Genomic DNA, 15,915 nt, shown 5'->3' on the forward strand with positions numbered 1-15,915 from the left:
GGGCCCTGGCTGTGAGAGGAATGGGGCTGCTGGGGAGCTGTCACTTACTGGATGCCAAAGGAGATGAGGGACACACTGACCACCAGCAGATCCAACATATTAAACCAGCTACGGCAGAAAGAGCCGCGGTGCAGGAAGGCCCCAAACACTGTCATCTGGGGACAGGACATAAGGCTAGACTCAGACCTGGGGATGGTGGGGGTTGGGGGAGGTGGGGATGGGGACAGGAGAGGTGGACTGCAAGGACCGGTGGGGAGAGTGCCGGGGCAACTGAGGGTAGGACTGGGGTCCCATTAGTCACCTTTAGTAGAATCTCCACAGTAAAAATGGAGGTGAAGGCATAATCGAAGTAACCCAGAATCTGGGGTGTGAGAAAGAGCGGGGAGCCACTGAGTCACGGCTGAGGGGTATCCTAGGTGACTTCTCAAAAGGCTTGGCCATCAGAAAGATTAGGGTTCAAATTTGGACTCTTCTGCCTCTACCCAGCTACATGGGCGCCTTTGGCCTGCTTAACCTCCCTGAGCACAGCTTCCTCCTCGGTCAAATATTGATCTCCTCCCTGGTGCTTCCCCGTGTGTTGCACATACTGTAAAGACTGGCACTGCATCAGCTGCCATTAATGAGCCCCTCTCGGCTCACCTAGGGCTTTTCTCCTTATCTCCACCCTGACCCAGCTTGTGCCCACTAGGACACCCCTGGGAGTGTCCCCTCAGCTCCTAGCTCCCAGCCAAAGGCTCACATGGTTGCGGAAGGAGTGGGCTCGGATGGGGTCCTCAGCGGCCAGGGACACGCTGCTGAGGATGATGAACACCAGGATAAGATTGGTGAAGACATGATGGTGGATGAGGGTGTGGCAGCCCTTCCTCAGCCTGTGGAGAGGGAGTGGGCCATGGTCAGAACTCAGGACCACAGAATTGTTCAGGGATTCCAAGGGATACAGCTCTGGCCCTGACACAACACCCATGCCCCCACTCCCACCTTGGCTGCTCCATGCTCCTCCACCTGCCCTAGCCCCTCCTGCCTCACCCCCTGCCACTTCCGGCACTCACGGGTTGGTTTGGCTGAGGCAGAAGAAGGCGCTGCCCTCAGGGATGGGTACCACTTTCTCCTTGGGTACAACTTCCTGCAGGAGTTCCACACCCCCTGTACCCTCTTCCTCTTCTTCCTCTTCCTCCTCCTCCTCCTCTTCTTCCATGTCTGGCACCAGAGAAAAGCAAAAAAAAAAAAAAATTAATTGAGCAAGTTGATGTAAAGCACCCAGAACAGTGTTTGCCACATGGTCAATTCTCCCCATTTCCCTGCTAGAATGTCAGCTCCTCCAGGAAGGTATTTTAGTCTGTTTTGTACGCTGCTATGTCTGCAGCACTTAGAACAGTGCCTGGGACACAGTAGGAGCTCAGTAAATGTGTGTTGAATGAATGTTGTATATACAGACTATTTTATAATAAAGGCTCTGAGAAGTTCAGCAGTAAACAAAACGTGTTTCTCTTCTTGCTTTTCTTTAGAGATAGGGTCTCACTCTGCTCCCCCAGGCTGGACTTCAGTGGTGCCATCATGGCTTACTGCAACCTTGAACTCCTGGGCTCAAGCAATCCTCCTACCTTAGCCTCCTGAGTAACTGGGACTACAGGCTTGCATCATCATGCTTGGCTAATTAATTTTTTTTTAGAGATGGGGTCTTGCTATGTTGCCCAGGCTGCGTTTCTCTTCTTTAACCTCAATGTTCCCAAATGTTGCTGACCACATACCAAATCTGTTATTTTCAGGATGATCTTGGGAAAGGCTGATCTCTGGAGAGGAGGGTCTCAGGGGTCAGGAGCTGTCTGCCTGAGCTCTTTCCCCAGGGTCCCACACTTGCTCCACCTGGCCCTGCCCACTTGCCTGCTCCTTCCCTCCTTGCACCCTCCTCTTCCTCTTTCTCCACACCAGGCACCTGAGGACAGGAAGACGGGAGTCATCAATGGTGAGGGAGACACAGGGAATGGACACATGGGAGGCATGGAAGAAATGTAATAATAGGGGAATGAATAGGCAGAGGATGAAGGTTAAAGACATGCACATGGCTGGGCGCAGTGGCTCACGCTTGTAATCCCAGCACTTTGGGAGGGTGAGGCAGGTGGATCACTTGAGGTCAGGAGTTCGAGACCAGCCTGGCCAACATGGTGAAACCCTGTCTCTTTCAAAAATAACAAAAATTAGCCGAGTGTGGTGGTGCATGCCTGTAAATCCCAGCTACTTGGGAGGCTTAGGCAGGAGAATCTCTTGGACCCAGGAGGCGGAGGTTGCAGTGAGCCGAGATGGCACCACTGCACTCCAGCCTGGGTGACAGAGTGAGACTCTATCTCAAAATAAAACAACAACAACAAACCAGATATGCACACATAGACAGGTAGTGGTGGGAGTGGGAGTTGCAGACAGTGCCCAGGCATCTAACTCACCAGGCCTTCATTCTCCTGTGGGAGGTCCTTCTCACTGCTCTTCTCCCTGTGCGAGGAAATAGGGGTGATTGCTGCAGATGGGCTAAGGGGGATCACTACAGTCAGAACAGACCTTTCTTGGGTCCCATAGAACTTTCTTGCTTCCGCTCTTCCCCACTGCCCCTCCCAACAGTCTGTTCTCAAAGCAGCCAGAGGGAGCCTGTTAAACCCTGTCTGGGACATCCCAACTCTGCCCACAACCCTCCCACGATTCCTTAATTCAGGAAAAACTACAGTCCTCACCCTGGCCCAGAATGCCCTCAATCTGGCCCCCCATTTCCTCCACTGACCTTCACTCCATACCACTCTTCTCCTTCCTCACTCCATTCCAGCCTCACTGTTTTTATTTTTATTTTTTTGAGATGGAGTCTCACTCTATTGCTCAGGCTAGAGGGCAGTGGTGCGATATTGGCTCACTGCAACCTCCATCTCCTGGGTTCAAGCGAACTTGTCCAGCTAATTTTCTTTTGTATTTTTAGTAGAGCTGGGGTTTCACCATGTTGGCCAGGCTGGCCTCGAACTCCTAACCTCAGGTGATCCACCCTCCTCGGCCTCCCAAAGTGCTGGGATTACAGGCATGAGCCACTGCACCCGGGCATTGCTGGTATTTTTTGAAAGTGCTAAGAATGTGGTCAGGTGCGGTGGCTCACGCCTGTAATCTCAGCACTTTGGGAGGCTGAGGCGGGTGGATCACCTGAGGTTAGGAGTTCAAGACCAGCCTTGCCAACATGGTGAAACCCCGTCTCTACTAAAAATACAAAAAAATTTAGCTGGGCATGGTGGTGTATGTCTGTAATCCCAGCTACTCAGGAGGTTGAGGCAGGAGAATTGCTTGAACCTGGGTGACGGAGGTTGCAGTGAGCTGAGATAGCACCACTGCGCTCCAGCCTGGGCGACAAGAGTGAGACTCCATCTCAGAACACAAAAAAAGTGCTAAGAACATTAGCGCCCCAGGACCTTTGCACTTGCCACTCCCCTTCCTTGAATACTCTTCCCCCAGATATTTGCATGGCTCACTCCCTCACTTCATTCAGGTCTCTGGTGAAATGTCACTTCCTCACAGAGACCTTCCTTGCCAACCTTAACCCCAAAGAGAAATCTTCATTTCTTGCTATCCTTTCATTCTGTTTTATTTCTCTTTATTACATATTATTAACATATATATTCATTTGTTTATATTTTTCTTGCCTTCCTCAACTAGAATGTTAGTTCCATGAAGGCAAGGACTCTGTCTGCCTTGACCCCTGTTGTCTCCTCAGCATCTAGAACGGGACCTGGCACACAGTAGGCACTCAATAGATGCATGTTGAATGAATGAGGACTGGCAGATGGTATCTGGAGATGGGGATTATCAGGGTGACTAGAGGCATCTCTGGTAGTGGGGGTGTCTGAGGGGTTCCCAGTCAGGGATCCCAGAGAGAGACTGTGTTAGGGGTGAAGCCAGATCTCACCCGTCCTTGTCCTTGGCAGTGCCTGCATCTCCACTGGCCAGGTTGTCCACAGCAATGGCAAGAAACACATTCAACAGGATGTCTGGGATGAGCTTAGGCTGCAAAGGATGGAGAAGCACCCTGCCTATAGGCCACCCAGGTCCCCCTACCCACCCCCACTCCACCATCATCCAGCCCCAAAAAGCTCCAAGGATACAGTTGCCACAGATGAAGAGAATGATGAAATAGATGCACACCAGCATTCCTGGGAAGAAGGGACCACCATATGCCATGATACCATCATACATGACCACGTTCCAGTCCTCGCCTGTCAGGATCTGGGGGTGGGAAGTCACCGTGGAGCTCTTGGACCCCCTCCAACTCCAGGGTCTCCCCGACCCACCCATCCCATGGTCTCCAGCTCCCACCTGAAAGACAGTGAGGAGGGCCTGGGGGAATGTGTCAAAGGTGCTTCGCTTGGTGTGGGTCTGGTCAAAGTTGAACTTGCCCCCAAACAGCTGCATGCCAAGCAGGGAGAAGATAATGATGAAGAGGAAGAGGAGAAGCAGCAAGGATGCGATGGATTTCATTGAATTGAGCAGGGATGCCACCAGATTGCTCAGAGAAGCCCAGTGTCTGCAGCAGAAATGGGAGGGGACAGGGTCGATGCCATGTCTACTGGACATGGCTGGAGCATCAGGAGCCAGGGCAGGGTTCCAGCTTGAGATGCACCTCGGCAGGTTGGGCTCAAATAGGCTTTGGTGTCAGGGTTAGAAATGATTTTGGAGTTGGAGTGAGATGAGAGTAAGAAGTGGGGGAGGCTGGGCCCTGTGGTGGCTCACGCCTGTAATCCCAGCACTTTGGGAGGCCGAAGCGTGTGGATCATGAGGCCATGAGATCGAGACCATCCTGGCTAACATGGCAAAACCCCATCTCTACTAAAAATGCAAAAAAAATTTGCCGGGCATGGTGGCAGGTGCCTGTAGTCCCAGCTACTCAGGAGGCTGAGGCAGGAGAATCGCTTAAACCCGGGAGGCGGAGCTTGCAGTGAGCCAGGATTGCCCTGCACTGCAGCCTGGGTAATAGGCAGAGACTCCGTCTTAAAAAAAAAAAAAAAAAAGAAGTAAAGAGGTAGGGGAAGCTTGGTGTTGGGGTGTAATGGGAGACTGGGAGATGAGGTTAGGATGGAGGGTTTTTTTCTTTTCTTTTTTTTTTTTTTTTGATGAAGTCTCACTGTGTGTTGCCCAAGGTGGAGTGCAGTGGCACAATCTCGGCTCACTGCAACCTCCACCTTCCAGGTTCAAGCGATTCTCCTGCCTCAGCCTCCCGAGTAGCTGGGACTACAGTCACTTGCCACCACGCCCGGCTAATTTTTTTGTATTTTTAGTAGAGACGGGGTTTCACTATGTTGGCCAGGCTGGTCTTGAACTCCTGACCTCGTGATCCACCCGCCTCAGCCTCCCAAAGTGCTGGGATTACAGGCGTGAGCCACCACGTCCAGCCTAGGATGGAGATTTAATGGAAGTTGGTGAAGCTAGAATTGGATTTCAGGTTGGGACTGGGCCTGGTGTTGGGGATGGGGTTGTGATGTGTTTGGGGTTGGGGATGGAGTTAAGGATAAGTTGTGGTTGAGGGCTGGGATAGAGGAGGGGATGGGATGAGACTGGGGCTGAGGCTGGAAATGGAGTTGCAGTTGAAGATAGGGTGATAGTTAAGGGTTAGGGACGTGGGAGTTCTCTTTGGGGATTGAGGATGCTATTATGGTTGGTGGTTAGTGACAGGGATGGGGCTGGGAGTTAGGGATAAGGTGGGAGGTGGGGTTGGGCTTGGGAATGGGTGTTAGGGTTGTAAATGGGCTCATAGGTGACTGGTGATTGGGGGTTGGGATCAGAGATGGTATTGTCGTTGGGGGTTGGGATGGGGTTTGGGCTGGGAATGAGTATGGCATTGAAATCGGAGACAGGGTTGGGGAAAAACATTAGAGCAGGAGTTGAGGTTGAGGAAGGCAATGGAAATGGAGTAGACATTCTCCCCAGTGGATGATGACAGGAACTTGTGTCTGCTTTGATTCCTGGTGTTTCCCTAGGGCTTGGTAGGGTGCCTGGCACATAGCAGGCACTCAATGGATGTCTGCTCAATGAATGGTGAAGCAGATGAAGTTATCATTGGAGCTTGGGTGGGGGCGCTGAGGCTGTGTTTGGGGCCCTAGTCTTCCCCCTCCCCTAATACAAACCTGGTGACCTTAAAGATCCTGAGGAGGCGCACACATCGGAGCACTGAGATGCCCAAGGGCTGCATGGCGCCCACCTCCACCAAGGTGGTCTCTAGGATGCCCCCACAGACCACAAAGCAGTCAAAGCGGTTGAAGAAGGAAGAGACATAGGCAGAGGGGCCCAGACCATACAACTTGAGAAGCATCTCCACCGTGAACAGACAGAGCAACACTTTGTTGGCATACTCTGTGGGGAGAGGGGCAGGGATGATCGGGCTGGCCAGTTTCCGTGGTGACATGTGGGGAGGTAACTAGGGACCGTGGGGTGACCCGGGGTAGCTGGTATCAGACCAGGTGCTGGCTGAGGGAAGGCTTAGGGCTAGGGATTGGGGTGAGTTTGTAGGTCAGAGTAGGTGAAGTTCTGAGGGGCTTGGAGATGGGGATGAGGGGCAGAGTCGGGGTGGGGGCCAGAGTCAGCGCCTATGAATCCAGAAGACCCAAATTCACAAGTAGAGTTACAGTCTAGGGTTTCTTTGGGACCGGAGCTGGTTTGTGGGTTATGGGTTAGAAATGTGCTCAGTATTCAGGCTGGGGCTGAGATTATAATGAATAGTAGTAAGAGCTGACACTTATAAAGTGTTAGCTATATGGTGGGCCATACAATGTCCTAAGCACTTTTCACTTTACATCATTCATTCCTCTTCGCTGCCTCATGAAGTGGATACTACTATCTATCATCTTCATTTTGCAGATGTGGAGAACTTTTCCAGACAGTGTGATGATAAGAGCCTGGATTCTGGAGCCAGGCTGCCTGGGTTCTAATTCTGGCTCTGCCACTCACTAGCTGGGTCCCAAGATTAGTCGCTTAAACCCTCAGTGCCTTGGTGCTCAGTGTTCTATGCCTTAGTATTTAATTTGCATAAGGTTGTGGTGAAGAAATTGTCAGTACACATAAAGAAAGGTGCTGAGAAAGTGCTGAGAAAGCAAGTGCTACCTGTATAAGCTACAAGGTGGGATGGGACAGGCTAAGAGCTCTGGATTTATTTGAGTAGGGGGGAAGGCAGTGTCTTGGGGGCTGAGGCGCCCTAGAGGTCCTGGATTTAAGCTTCTGGGGTAGAAAGAATAGGAAGCTAGGGGAGACGACTGGCAGGCTGGGGGTGTACCCTGGATCTGGGTGAGCCACACAGGCTGCCCGTGGTGCTCAGAGGCGATGGTGAGCGTGTTGAGGAAGACGAGCAATAGCACAGCCCAGTAGCAGGCATTAGACTTCACAGCCCGACGGCAGCGTGCCCGAAGGACCCGGTTGGCTCGGCGGAGGCGGCGGCTGGGGGAAGGGGAGCCCACAGGCTGAGATCACCTACCTAAGCCTGCCCTGGCTTGGAGGTTGGGGGTTTCAAAGTCATGGAGTCAAGGATTCACACAACTTTCCCAACTCACCAGACCCTGGTTTTCATGATCTTGTTTCTGAAAAAGAAGGGGGATGGGAGGTGGGTGTCATAAAGGGCAGAAGGGGTGTCAGTGGCTGGGGTCAGAGGTCAAGGACTGAGGTCGAGGCTTGAGGCTAAAGAAAGGACTAGAGTCAGGGTTTGGACTGGCTTCTGGGCTGGGTCAAGGGCTGGGGGCCCTCACAGACAGCGTGTACAGCTGGCCAGAGCCCCCTCCTCCTCATCCTCATCGCCTTGGGTCTCTGTCATGGAACCAGTGTCACTGGCTGGGAGGCTGGCTGTAGGCAAGGTGGGGATAGTGGTCAGGACCTGAATACCCCGAGGTCCAACCTTTGGCTTTCACCTCTGCCTACCCACCCCCACCCCAGCCTGGCTGGACCCCCACCATGGCTGCTGGTGGAGTGTGTGGAGCGAGTAGAATGACTGAACCAGCGCAGACGTCCACGTCTCCTATTGGTCAGCTCGGCCAGCTGTGGCCCTGCAGGGAGAGAAAGGACAATTAGGGAGGACATACTGGGGGCAGGGTTAGGGCCATGTCTAGGGTAGGGGTGTCATTTGGAGTCTTTATAGCTGAGGCTGGTCTTGATTCTGCATTTTGAGCCATAACTTGGGGGCTGGGGCTAGAGTTGTTGCAGATCAGGCCTGGGTGGGTCTCAGGAGGGCAGACCACATCTAAGGTATGCAGGGAATGGCCAGATTGGAGTTGCCTATGATGGCCCTCCCGGCCCTCTTCAGCCATAGAACCAAGGTTGCCATCGGCGGAGGGGTCCTCCATGTCCAGCTCTTCGGCTTGAGTGATCCAGTCCAGGTAGCCCCGCAGGTCCTCCTCCATCTGCTGCTTCTCCCGTTGCTTCTGGAAGTCCCCGCGAGCTTTCGCTTTCTCTCTCTCCTTGGAGAACTCCCTGAGGGAGGAGGATAGAGGGCTGGGGGGAGGAGCCAATCTGAACACCTTGCTTTCATCACTCCAGCCACACTAGCCTCCTAGCTAAATTTGAATATGCCAAGCACATTCTAGCCTCAGGGCCTTTGCACTGACCATTCTCTTTGCTTGGAATGCTTTTCCCTCAGATAACCACATGTTGCACCCACCTCATCTCTTTTTTTTCCCTTTTCCCCAGATACAGGGTCTCACTCTATCACTCAGGGTGGAGTGCAGTGCTGTGATCATAGCTCACCGCAGCTTCGACCTCCTGGGCTCAAGTGATCCTCCCACCTCAGCTTCCTGAGTAGCTAGGACTACAGGTGTGCGCCACCATGCCCAGCTATTTTTGTTCATTTTTTGTAGAGATGAGGTCTCACTATGTTGCCCAGGCTGGTCTCGAACTCCTGACCTCGAGCCATCCTCCTGCCTTGGCTTCCCATAGTGCTAGGATTACAGGCATGAGCCACTGCACCTGGCCTCTTTCACATTTTTACTCAAATAACACCTTGTCAAGACAGCCTTTCCTGACATCCCTATTTATAATCTCAAGATCTCTCCATTCTTATCTTTTATCTTTCCTTTATTTCCACAGTACACATTCCATATAAAACACTACATATATGTGTGTGCCAATATATAAATGCACACACTTATTTTATTGCATATGTTGCTACTTTCTGTCTCTCCCCATCAGAATGTAATACCAGGAAGGCAGAGATTTTTGTCTTTTGTTCCATTCCTAAAATGGTGCCTCACGTACAATAGATGCTCATGATTGAATGAAGAAGTATTTCAGATGGGTTTTGAAGGATGCCTAGGAGTTTGCCAGGCACAAAGAAGCGGGCAGTGGTTGAGGGGTGGGAAGTAGGTCCCTCACCCACTCAGGACGCCAAGCACAAGGTTGAGGACGAAGAAGGACCCAAAGATGACAAGGCTCACAAAGTACACCCAGGGCAGTTCATACCCCATGGCATCTTGCATCTGGGGAGAGAAAGGCATGCATCCCTCAGGGTAGGCAGACACTCCTGCGTGAGTGTCAGGGAGGAAAGGCAGGTGCAGCCTTTGAGCTCTGTGCCCACAGTCCACCTCACCCAGTAGAGCACATCGGTCCAGCCTTCCATGGTGACGCACTGGAAAACTGTCAGCATGGCGAAGAAGAAGTTGTCAAAGTTGGTGATGCCTCCATTGGGCCCTGGCCAGCGCCCGCGGCACTCAGTCTGGTTCAGCGTGCACGCACGCCCCGATCCCGAAGACGCACAGGGCGATGGGTCCTCCTCCGCTTCCATGTCTGCAGGAAGACTGGAGCTTGGGGCTTCGAAGCAGGCCCACTCTCAGTCGCTGCCACCCTGAAGCCCCGCCCACTTAGGAAGCTCGACTTGGGTCCTAGATTTTTCTTTTCTTTTTCTTTCTTTCTTTTTTTTTTTTTTTCTGAGACAGAGTCTCCCTCTGTCGCCCAGGCTGGAGTGCAGTGGTACGATCTCGGCTCACCGCAACTTCCGCCTCCCGGGTTCAAGCAATTCTCCTGCCTCAGCCTCCTGAGTAGCTGGGATTACCGGCGTGTGCCACAATGCCTGGCTAATTTTTTTTTGTATTTTTAGTAGAGACGGGGTTTCACCATATTGGTCAGGCTGGTCTCAAACTGCTGACCTTGTGATCCGCCCGCCTCGGCCTCCCAAAGTGCTGGGATTACAGGCGTGAGCCACCGTGCCTGGGCAGTCCTAGATTTTTCTAAGGCAACACTTAGCTCCACTTCTAGGGCAGAACCCTGCGAGCTCCGTGTTCTGAACCACTGGGAAGCTAGGGATCCCACCAACAGGGATTTAAATCCTGGCGTGGAGTCTGGTAAATAACAATGAGGCAAGAGCCTGGGGGCGGAGTCATGTGAATTTGGACTCGTCTCTTGAAAATAGGGGAGGGGCAAGGCATGGGCTGGGGACTGGGTAAATGGTCTAAGTGTATGAGACCAGTGGTAGAGAATAAAGCTTTTTTTGGTTTGTTTTTGTTTTTGTTTTGTTCTTGAGACTGAGTCTCCCTCCGTCGCCCAGGCTGGAGTGCAGTGGTGTGATCCGATCTCAGCTCACTGCAACCTCCTTCTCCCAGGCTCAAGTGATTCTCATGCCTCAGCCTCCCGAGTAGCTGGGATTACAGACATGCACCACCACGCCCGGCTCAATTTTGTATTTTTAGTAGAGATGGGGTTTCACTATGTTGGCCAGGCTGGTCTCGAACTCCTGACCTCAAGTGATCCATCTGCCTCGGCCTCCCAAAGTGCTGGGATTACAGGCGTGAGCCATGGCGCCCAGCCGAGGATAAAGTTTTTTAAAATTGTTTTTATTTGTTATTATTATTTTTTTGGAGACTGGATCTCACTATTTTGCACAGGCTGGTCGCGAACTCCTGGGCTCAAGTGATCCTCCCGCCTTGGCCTCCCAAATGCCGGGAATACAGGCGCGAGCCAAGGTGCAGGGTTTTTTTGTTTTTATTTTTTATGGGTTTTTTTTTTGTTTGTTTGTTTTTGTTTTGAGACGGAGTCTTGCTCTGTCGCCCAGGCTGGAGTGCAGTGGCGTATCTCGGCTCACTGCAAGCTCCGCCTCCCACGTTCACGCCATTCTCCTGCCTCAGCCTCAGGTTCACGCCATTCTCCTGCCTCAGCCTCCCGAGTAGCTGGGACTACAGGCGCCCGCCACCACGCCCGGCTAATTTTTTGTATTTTTTTTAGTAGAGGCGGGGTTTCACCGCGTTAGCCAGGATGGTCTCCTGACCTCGTGATCTGCCCGCCTCGGCCTCCCAAAGTGCTGGGATTACAGGCGCAGAGTCTTGTCTTAAGGGCAGGGCACTTGCACTTAAGTCTTAAGTGCGGGGCAGGACCTTAGCCTGTGGGTACAGTCTTGTGATGGGGCGGAACTATTAGCGAGGTGGGGTTGTAGTCTGATTTAGGGCAGAGTCTTGAATATATGGGTGGGACTTGGTTATCTGGGGATGGAACCTGAGCCTGGGGGCGGAATCTTGTGCATTTCAGTGGGTTTCCCTGAGTGCAGCATTGGATCTAGGAACCAGAGGAGGGGGCATGTTCTGCCTAGGAGGGGCGGGCCGACTAACCGGATCCCAGGAAGTAGCACGTCTTGTGCATTCGTCCAAGGAACAGCTCGAGCCCAATGATGGCATAAATGATGATGACGAACAGCACGAGCAGTGCAATGTGCAGCAGCGGCACCAGAGCCTTCATGATGGAATTGAGCACTATGTGCAGGCCTGCGGGGAGGGAGGGGGAGGCAGAAATAAGGGCGGGGTCAGCTCAGCCCCATCCCCACCCTCCACCTCCGACCTCGGGGGATGTGCCACTCACTCGGGACCCCAGACACCAGCCTCAGTGGCCGCAGCACCCGAAACGCCCTCAATGCCTTCACATCGAAGCCTCCTGGCTTTCCCCCGGTGTGCGGGGCGTCGCCTGGCCGTCCGGGGCCCTGCTCCAGCAGCACGCTGAACAGCCTGATGGGGAAGCACCGGGCAGGGAGGCGGAGGTCAGGCCTTGGGATTCCCCCCTCCACCCTAACCTTCTCAGAAAAGCACAAGTCCCGTAACTAGAAATAGAAATGGGTTTTAATAATATTCTTGATTCTGGCTGCCGAATGGGGGCGGTCTGAAAGAGTCGCTTTCCTGAGCCCAGAATTCAGCGGGCCTGACGGTAGGAAGGCGACTAGGGTGGGGTGCCTCCCGCAGACGCGCACCCGACCACGACGATGATGAAGTCGAGTAGGTTCCAGCCATTGCGGATGTAGGCGCTGGGGTGGAGCACCAGCCCGTAGGCCACGATCTTGAGCACCGTCTCCACAGTGAAAATCACCAGGAATACGTACTCCACCTGCTCCTGGGGGTGGGACCGGGGGGCGGGGCGGGAAGTCGGGGAGTTATTTGAAGGCGGGGTTTGACGGGGGAGTGGGGAGCATAGTCAGGACCGAGGGTGGGGCTGAGCCAGGCAGGGCCATCCGGGTCAGAGAGGGGGCGGGGTCTGGCTGGAAGGAGTGAGCTCTACTGGGGCTGTATCTGGCTGGGAACTGGCTGAGGCGGGGCGGGCCTTACCAGGTTGTGGTTGGCAGTGTTGGAGTCGTCCTCAGGGAAGGGGATGTAAACTCCCAGGGCCACGCAGTTGGCAAAGATGGTCAGCAGGATGAGGATGTCGAAGGGCCTCAGGTGGACACAGTCAAGGACCCTGGCAGAGTGGCATTGGAACCCCCCCACTCCCTTGGGGACCTCCCACCCAGTGCTGACCCTTGACGCCCAAGGTGACAGGTCCTGGCATTCTCGACCCCTGCCCTGACAAGGCCTTGACTTTGTCCCTCCTGGAAACCTTAACCATCCCCAACTCTTGCTGTGATTCAGTCCTTGACTCTTGAACCCTGGTGACCTTTGCCTTTCTGAACCCACCCCCAGTCCAGTTCTTGACTCTTGACCCTGATGACCTCAGACCTCCTCTATTCCAGCCCTGACCCAATTCTTTACTCCTGGTACCCTGATGACCCTTACCCCTGGGCCCCGCCCCTGCCTTCCAGGATGCTTCCACTCCACGATGCTGATGCAGGACCGTCGCAGAGGATTGGCCAGGGTGAGGCAGAAGAGTGCCCGAGGTGACCGCTGGGCACTGGCCACTGCCACTGTCTTGTGCTTGCTGTGCTGGTTTCTTCGCTTAGGGGTCCCTAGGCCTGATGCCCCACTGCTTTCACCTTCCACAGCTGGGGGCCCGAGGCACAGCCCCCATTCGGGACCAGGGCCTGCCCCATTGGCTGGACTGGGCTCTGGGGTGGTGTCTATATGGAGAAACTGCGTCAGGGAGGGACAGGGTATTGGGGCAGTTGTGGCTGCTTCCTACCTGATCCTGTCCCTCTGTTTGAAGGAAGGAGAGAAGAGCATGGAAAATTAGGGAGAACTGGGAGTAGCTGGGTTAAGGACTGGGAAGTAAGAGTGTTCGAATTAAGATTACGGCTAGAGTGAGAGTTTATAGGGGAGTGAAGGTGAGATTACATTTCCAAGTGAAGTAGGGTTTGGTGTTTAAGTTGGGGGTAGAGTTTAAATTGCCATGGGGTGGGTGAATTTAAGGTTAAATTTGAGTGGTGGGTTTTGGGTTAGGGTGCGGAGGGGTTTAAATATAGGTAGGAGTGGAGTTTTGTCTAAGGGTTAGGACTGGGTATTTTGAATTGGAATTAGAATTAGGATATAGGTTAGGGTCGAAGTTGAGTTTTGAGTGGGACTTGAATTTTGCATTGGGGTTTTCAGCTAAGGCCACTTCCAGTTCCCATGGTCTCGTTTCAGCCTCAGAGGGGCGGTAGATTGGCTTGGTTAAGATTCCCAGCTTTGGAGGAAACAAGCTGCCTGAGTTTAAATCCTGACTTTACCACTTGGTAGCTATGTGTTGCCTTGGGCAAATTATGTAATCTCTTTGAGCCTCAGTTTCCTTATCTGTATAATAAGGATGATAATAACAGTACCTAAAATATAGCGGTGTTATGAGGATTAAATGAGTTCAGAATAAAAAGAATACCTGGCACATAGTGTTATTCCCATTTTGCAGATGAGAAAATTGAGAAGAAAAGGTTAAGTGACTTGCTGAAGTGGCTGAATGGGGAGTCACACCCAGTCTAACTCTAGAGCCCTCATGGCTTACTACCACCATCAAGTATGTGTTCTCTCTCTTTCTCTCTCTCTCTCTTTTTTTTTTAAAGGGTCTGTGCACTTTCCGGAAAGTCAGAGACTGCAATCACTAACAGTATTGACATCCCGGGGTTGAGGTTGAGGTTAGGTGACTTTAGGTCTGTATCTGGGGTGGGGTTTAGACTCTAACAGGGCTTTGCCTTCTGGCTGGTAGAGTTTGTGTTAGGTTTCAGGTGGGCGTTTGGTTAGGAGTCAGAGCCAGGACTGAGGTTGGGTTTCCTTTGGGAACTAAGGCTGTGGATGAGGCTGAGAGGCCATGGGGGATGGTGTCTGCGTCAGGCTGAGCGTTAGGGCTCTGGTGGCAGAGAGGCTGTTTGGGGCTGGCTGGGATGGGGAACAGGGTGATGTGGTTCTTGTCCCCTAGAGGCTCTCTGGGGGTGGGGTCTGGGTGGGCAATGAGTGGGTCGGAGGGGCTCTACCTTGCTCCAAGGGTCTGCAGGGATGGAAGGATTCTCTCACCTTTCCCACCTTCAGATGCCGACATCTTCCTTTCGAGATTGAAGGGCCATCTGCACACAACCCCCCTGTCTTCCCCCAGCTTTGGAGGGATTAAGGCCACAGGGCGGGGCGATAACAGTGTCGTATGGCAGGGTGGTGGTGGGGGTGCAAATGAGACATTTGTAGGCCAGAGCCTGGCAACAGATGAAATGTTTACCAAGTATATACCTGCAGCAAACAGTCAAACTAAAATAAGAAACACGATGTCATTTTCCAATAGTATATGGAATTCGAAGTATGTAGGAAAAACCTAATATATGTGCAATATCTCTATGGAGAAAAGATAAAATATTATCAATTATTATTATTATTTTTAGAGACAGGGTCTTGCTCTGTCACCCAGGCTGGAGTGCAGTGGTGTGATCATAGCTCACAGTAGCATTGAATTCCTGTGCTCAAGTGATCCTCTGGCCTCAGCCTCTGTAGCTGGGACTACAGGTGTGCACTACCATGCCCAACTAATTTTTTTTTTAAATTTTGGGTTGCTTCGAACTTTATTTGAGAACAACAGAAGATAAACGTATCAAAAGAACACACAGGTGGGTGCAGGGGCACGGCTAGTGGCGGCAGCCGGGGTGGGCATCCGGGCTAAGGCTTTTACTTGGCTGCAGACTGGTCGGATTTCGCAGCTTCTAGGCCCCCAAGCTGGGCCCGTGACTCCAAGGTGATCTCGTTGGACTGCGTGGCTAGCTTGGGCATGGGGGCCTCAGGGGACAGGGAGGAGGAGACCTTGGTGGGGTCCACACCGGGGGGCAGTGTGTATTTCCTGGTGAAGTATCGGGAGATGTAGCCATGCTCGTCCTGCCGCTCCTCGTGCTTGCCGGTGATCTCCACCACGCCATCCTTGGTCTTAACCGTTAGCTCGTTGGAGGCGAAGTGGTTGATGTCCAGGGACACGCGCCAGCGGTCCGCTGTGGGCCGGTTTTCTGAGATCCCGCTGCTGAGCTGCCGGCTGAGCGCGTGGCTGTAGGCTGGCGCAGCCACCGCGGGGCTCTCGACCGCGGCGGGGGCAGGGGGAGCACCTAGCCGGGCCAGCCGCTGGTGCCCAACCACTGCGACCAGCCCGAAGGCCTGGTCGAAGAGGCGACTGTGCGGGTACCAGTCGCGGAAGGGGTCCCAGCTGGGGTCCCGCAGGAGCGAGAAGGGGACGTGGCGCTCGGTCATGCTGGCTGGCTCTGCTGGGGACGTCTGCTTGGACAAGCCTCAATTTTTTTTTTTTTTTAAA

General features: G+C 53.1%; 2 protein-coding genes and 1 pseudogene across 4 annotated transcripts in view; 1 reads left to right on the plus strand and 2 right to left on the minus strand.

Annotated features, from left to right (window-relative positions):
- The window catches only part of CACNA1F (calcium voltage-gated channel subunit alpha1 F), a 28,146-nt gene extending 13,439 nt beyond the window's left edge, over positions 1-14,707 (minus strand). The window contains exons 1-23 of one of the 3 annotated variants that reach the window (XM_032756947.2): positions 14,652-14,707; positions 13,042-13,291; positions 12,567-12,672; positions 12,215-12,354; positions 11,833-11,975; positions 11,586-11,738; positions 9,578-9,774; positions 9,364-9,467; positions 8,309-8,466; positions 7,950-8,042; positions 7,749-7,842; positions 7,557-7,583; positions 7,283-7,443; positions 6,141-6,366; positions 4,336-4,543; positions 4,125-4,245; positions 3,929-4,010; positions 2,439-2,484; positions 1,882-1,933; positions 1,050-1,197; positions 740-869; positions 302-361; positions 49-155 (exon numbers count right to left, since the gene is read on the minus strand). In XM_032756947.2, the coding sequence (XP_032612838.1) occupies positions 49-155; positions 302-361; positions 740-869; positions 1,050-1,197; positions 1,882-1,933; positions 2,439-2,484; positions 3,929-4,010; positions 4,125-4,245; positions 4,336-4,543; positions 6,141-6,366; positions 7,283-7,443; positions 7,557-7,583; positions 7,749-7,842; positions 7,950-8,042; positions 8,309-8,466; positions 9,364-9,467; positions 9,578-9,774; positions 11,586-11,738; positions 11,833-11,975; positions 12,215-12,354; positions 12,567-12,672; positions 13,042-13,291; positions 14,652-14,676 (2,831 nt within the window). In that variant the 5' untranslated portion in view covers positions 14,677-14,707. Of the gene's footprint in view, positions 1-48; positions 156-301; positions 362-739; positions 870-1,049; positions 1,198-1,881; positions 1,934-2,438; positions 2,485-3,928; positions 4,011-4,124; positions 4,246-4,335; positions 4,544-6,140; positions 6,367-7,282; positions 7,444-7,556; positions 7,584-7,748; positions 7,843-7,949; positions 8,043-8,275; positions 8,467-9,363; positions 9,468-9,577; positions 9,775-11,585; positions 11,739-11,832; positions 11,976-12,214; positions 12,355-12,566; positions 12,673-13,041; positions 13,292-14,611 lie in introns of all 3 variants that reach the window. The other 2 variants (XM_032756946.2, XM_032756948.2) reach the window with 2 other exon arrangements.
- CCDC22 (coiled-coil domain containing 22) overlaps positions 1-15,915 on the plus strand; it is a 54,491-nt gene that overhangs the window by 19,878 nt on the left and 18,698 nt on the right. The gene's annotated exons all lie outside the window — the stretch shown is intronic.
- LOC116811690 (heat shock protein beta-1-like) lies at positions 15,288-15,854 on the minus strand (annotated as a pseudogene).

Source organism: Hylobates moloch, unplaced genomic scaffold (genome assembly GCF_009828535.3).
Source record: "Hylobates moloch isolate HMO894 unplaced genomic scaffold, HMol_V3 SCAFFOLD_7, whole genome shotgun sequence".
In the NCBI taxonomy this organism is placed as follows: Eukaryota; Metazoa; Chordata; class Mammalia; order Primates; family Hylobatidae; genus Hylobates; species Hylobates moloch.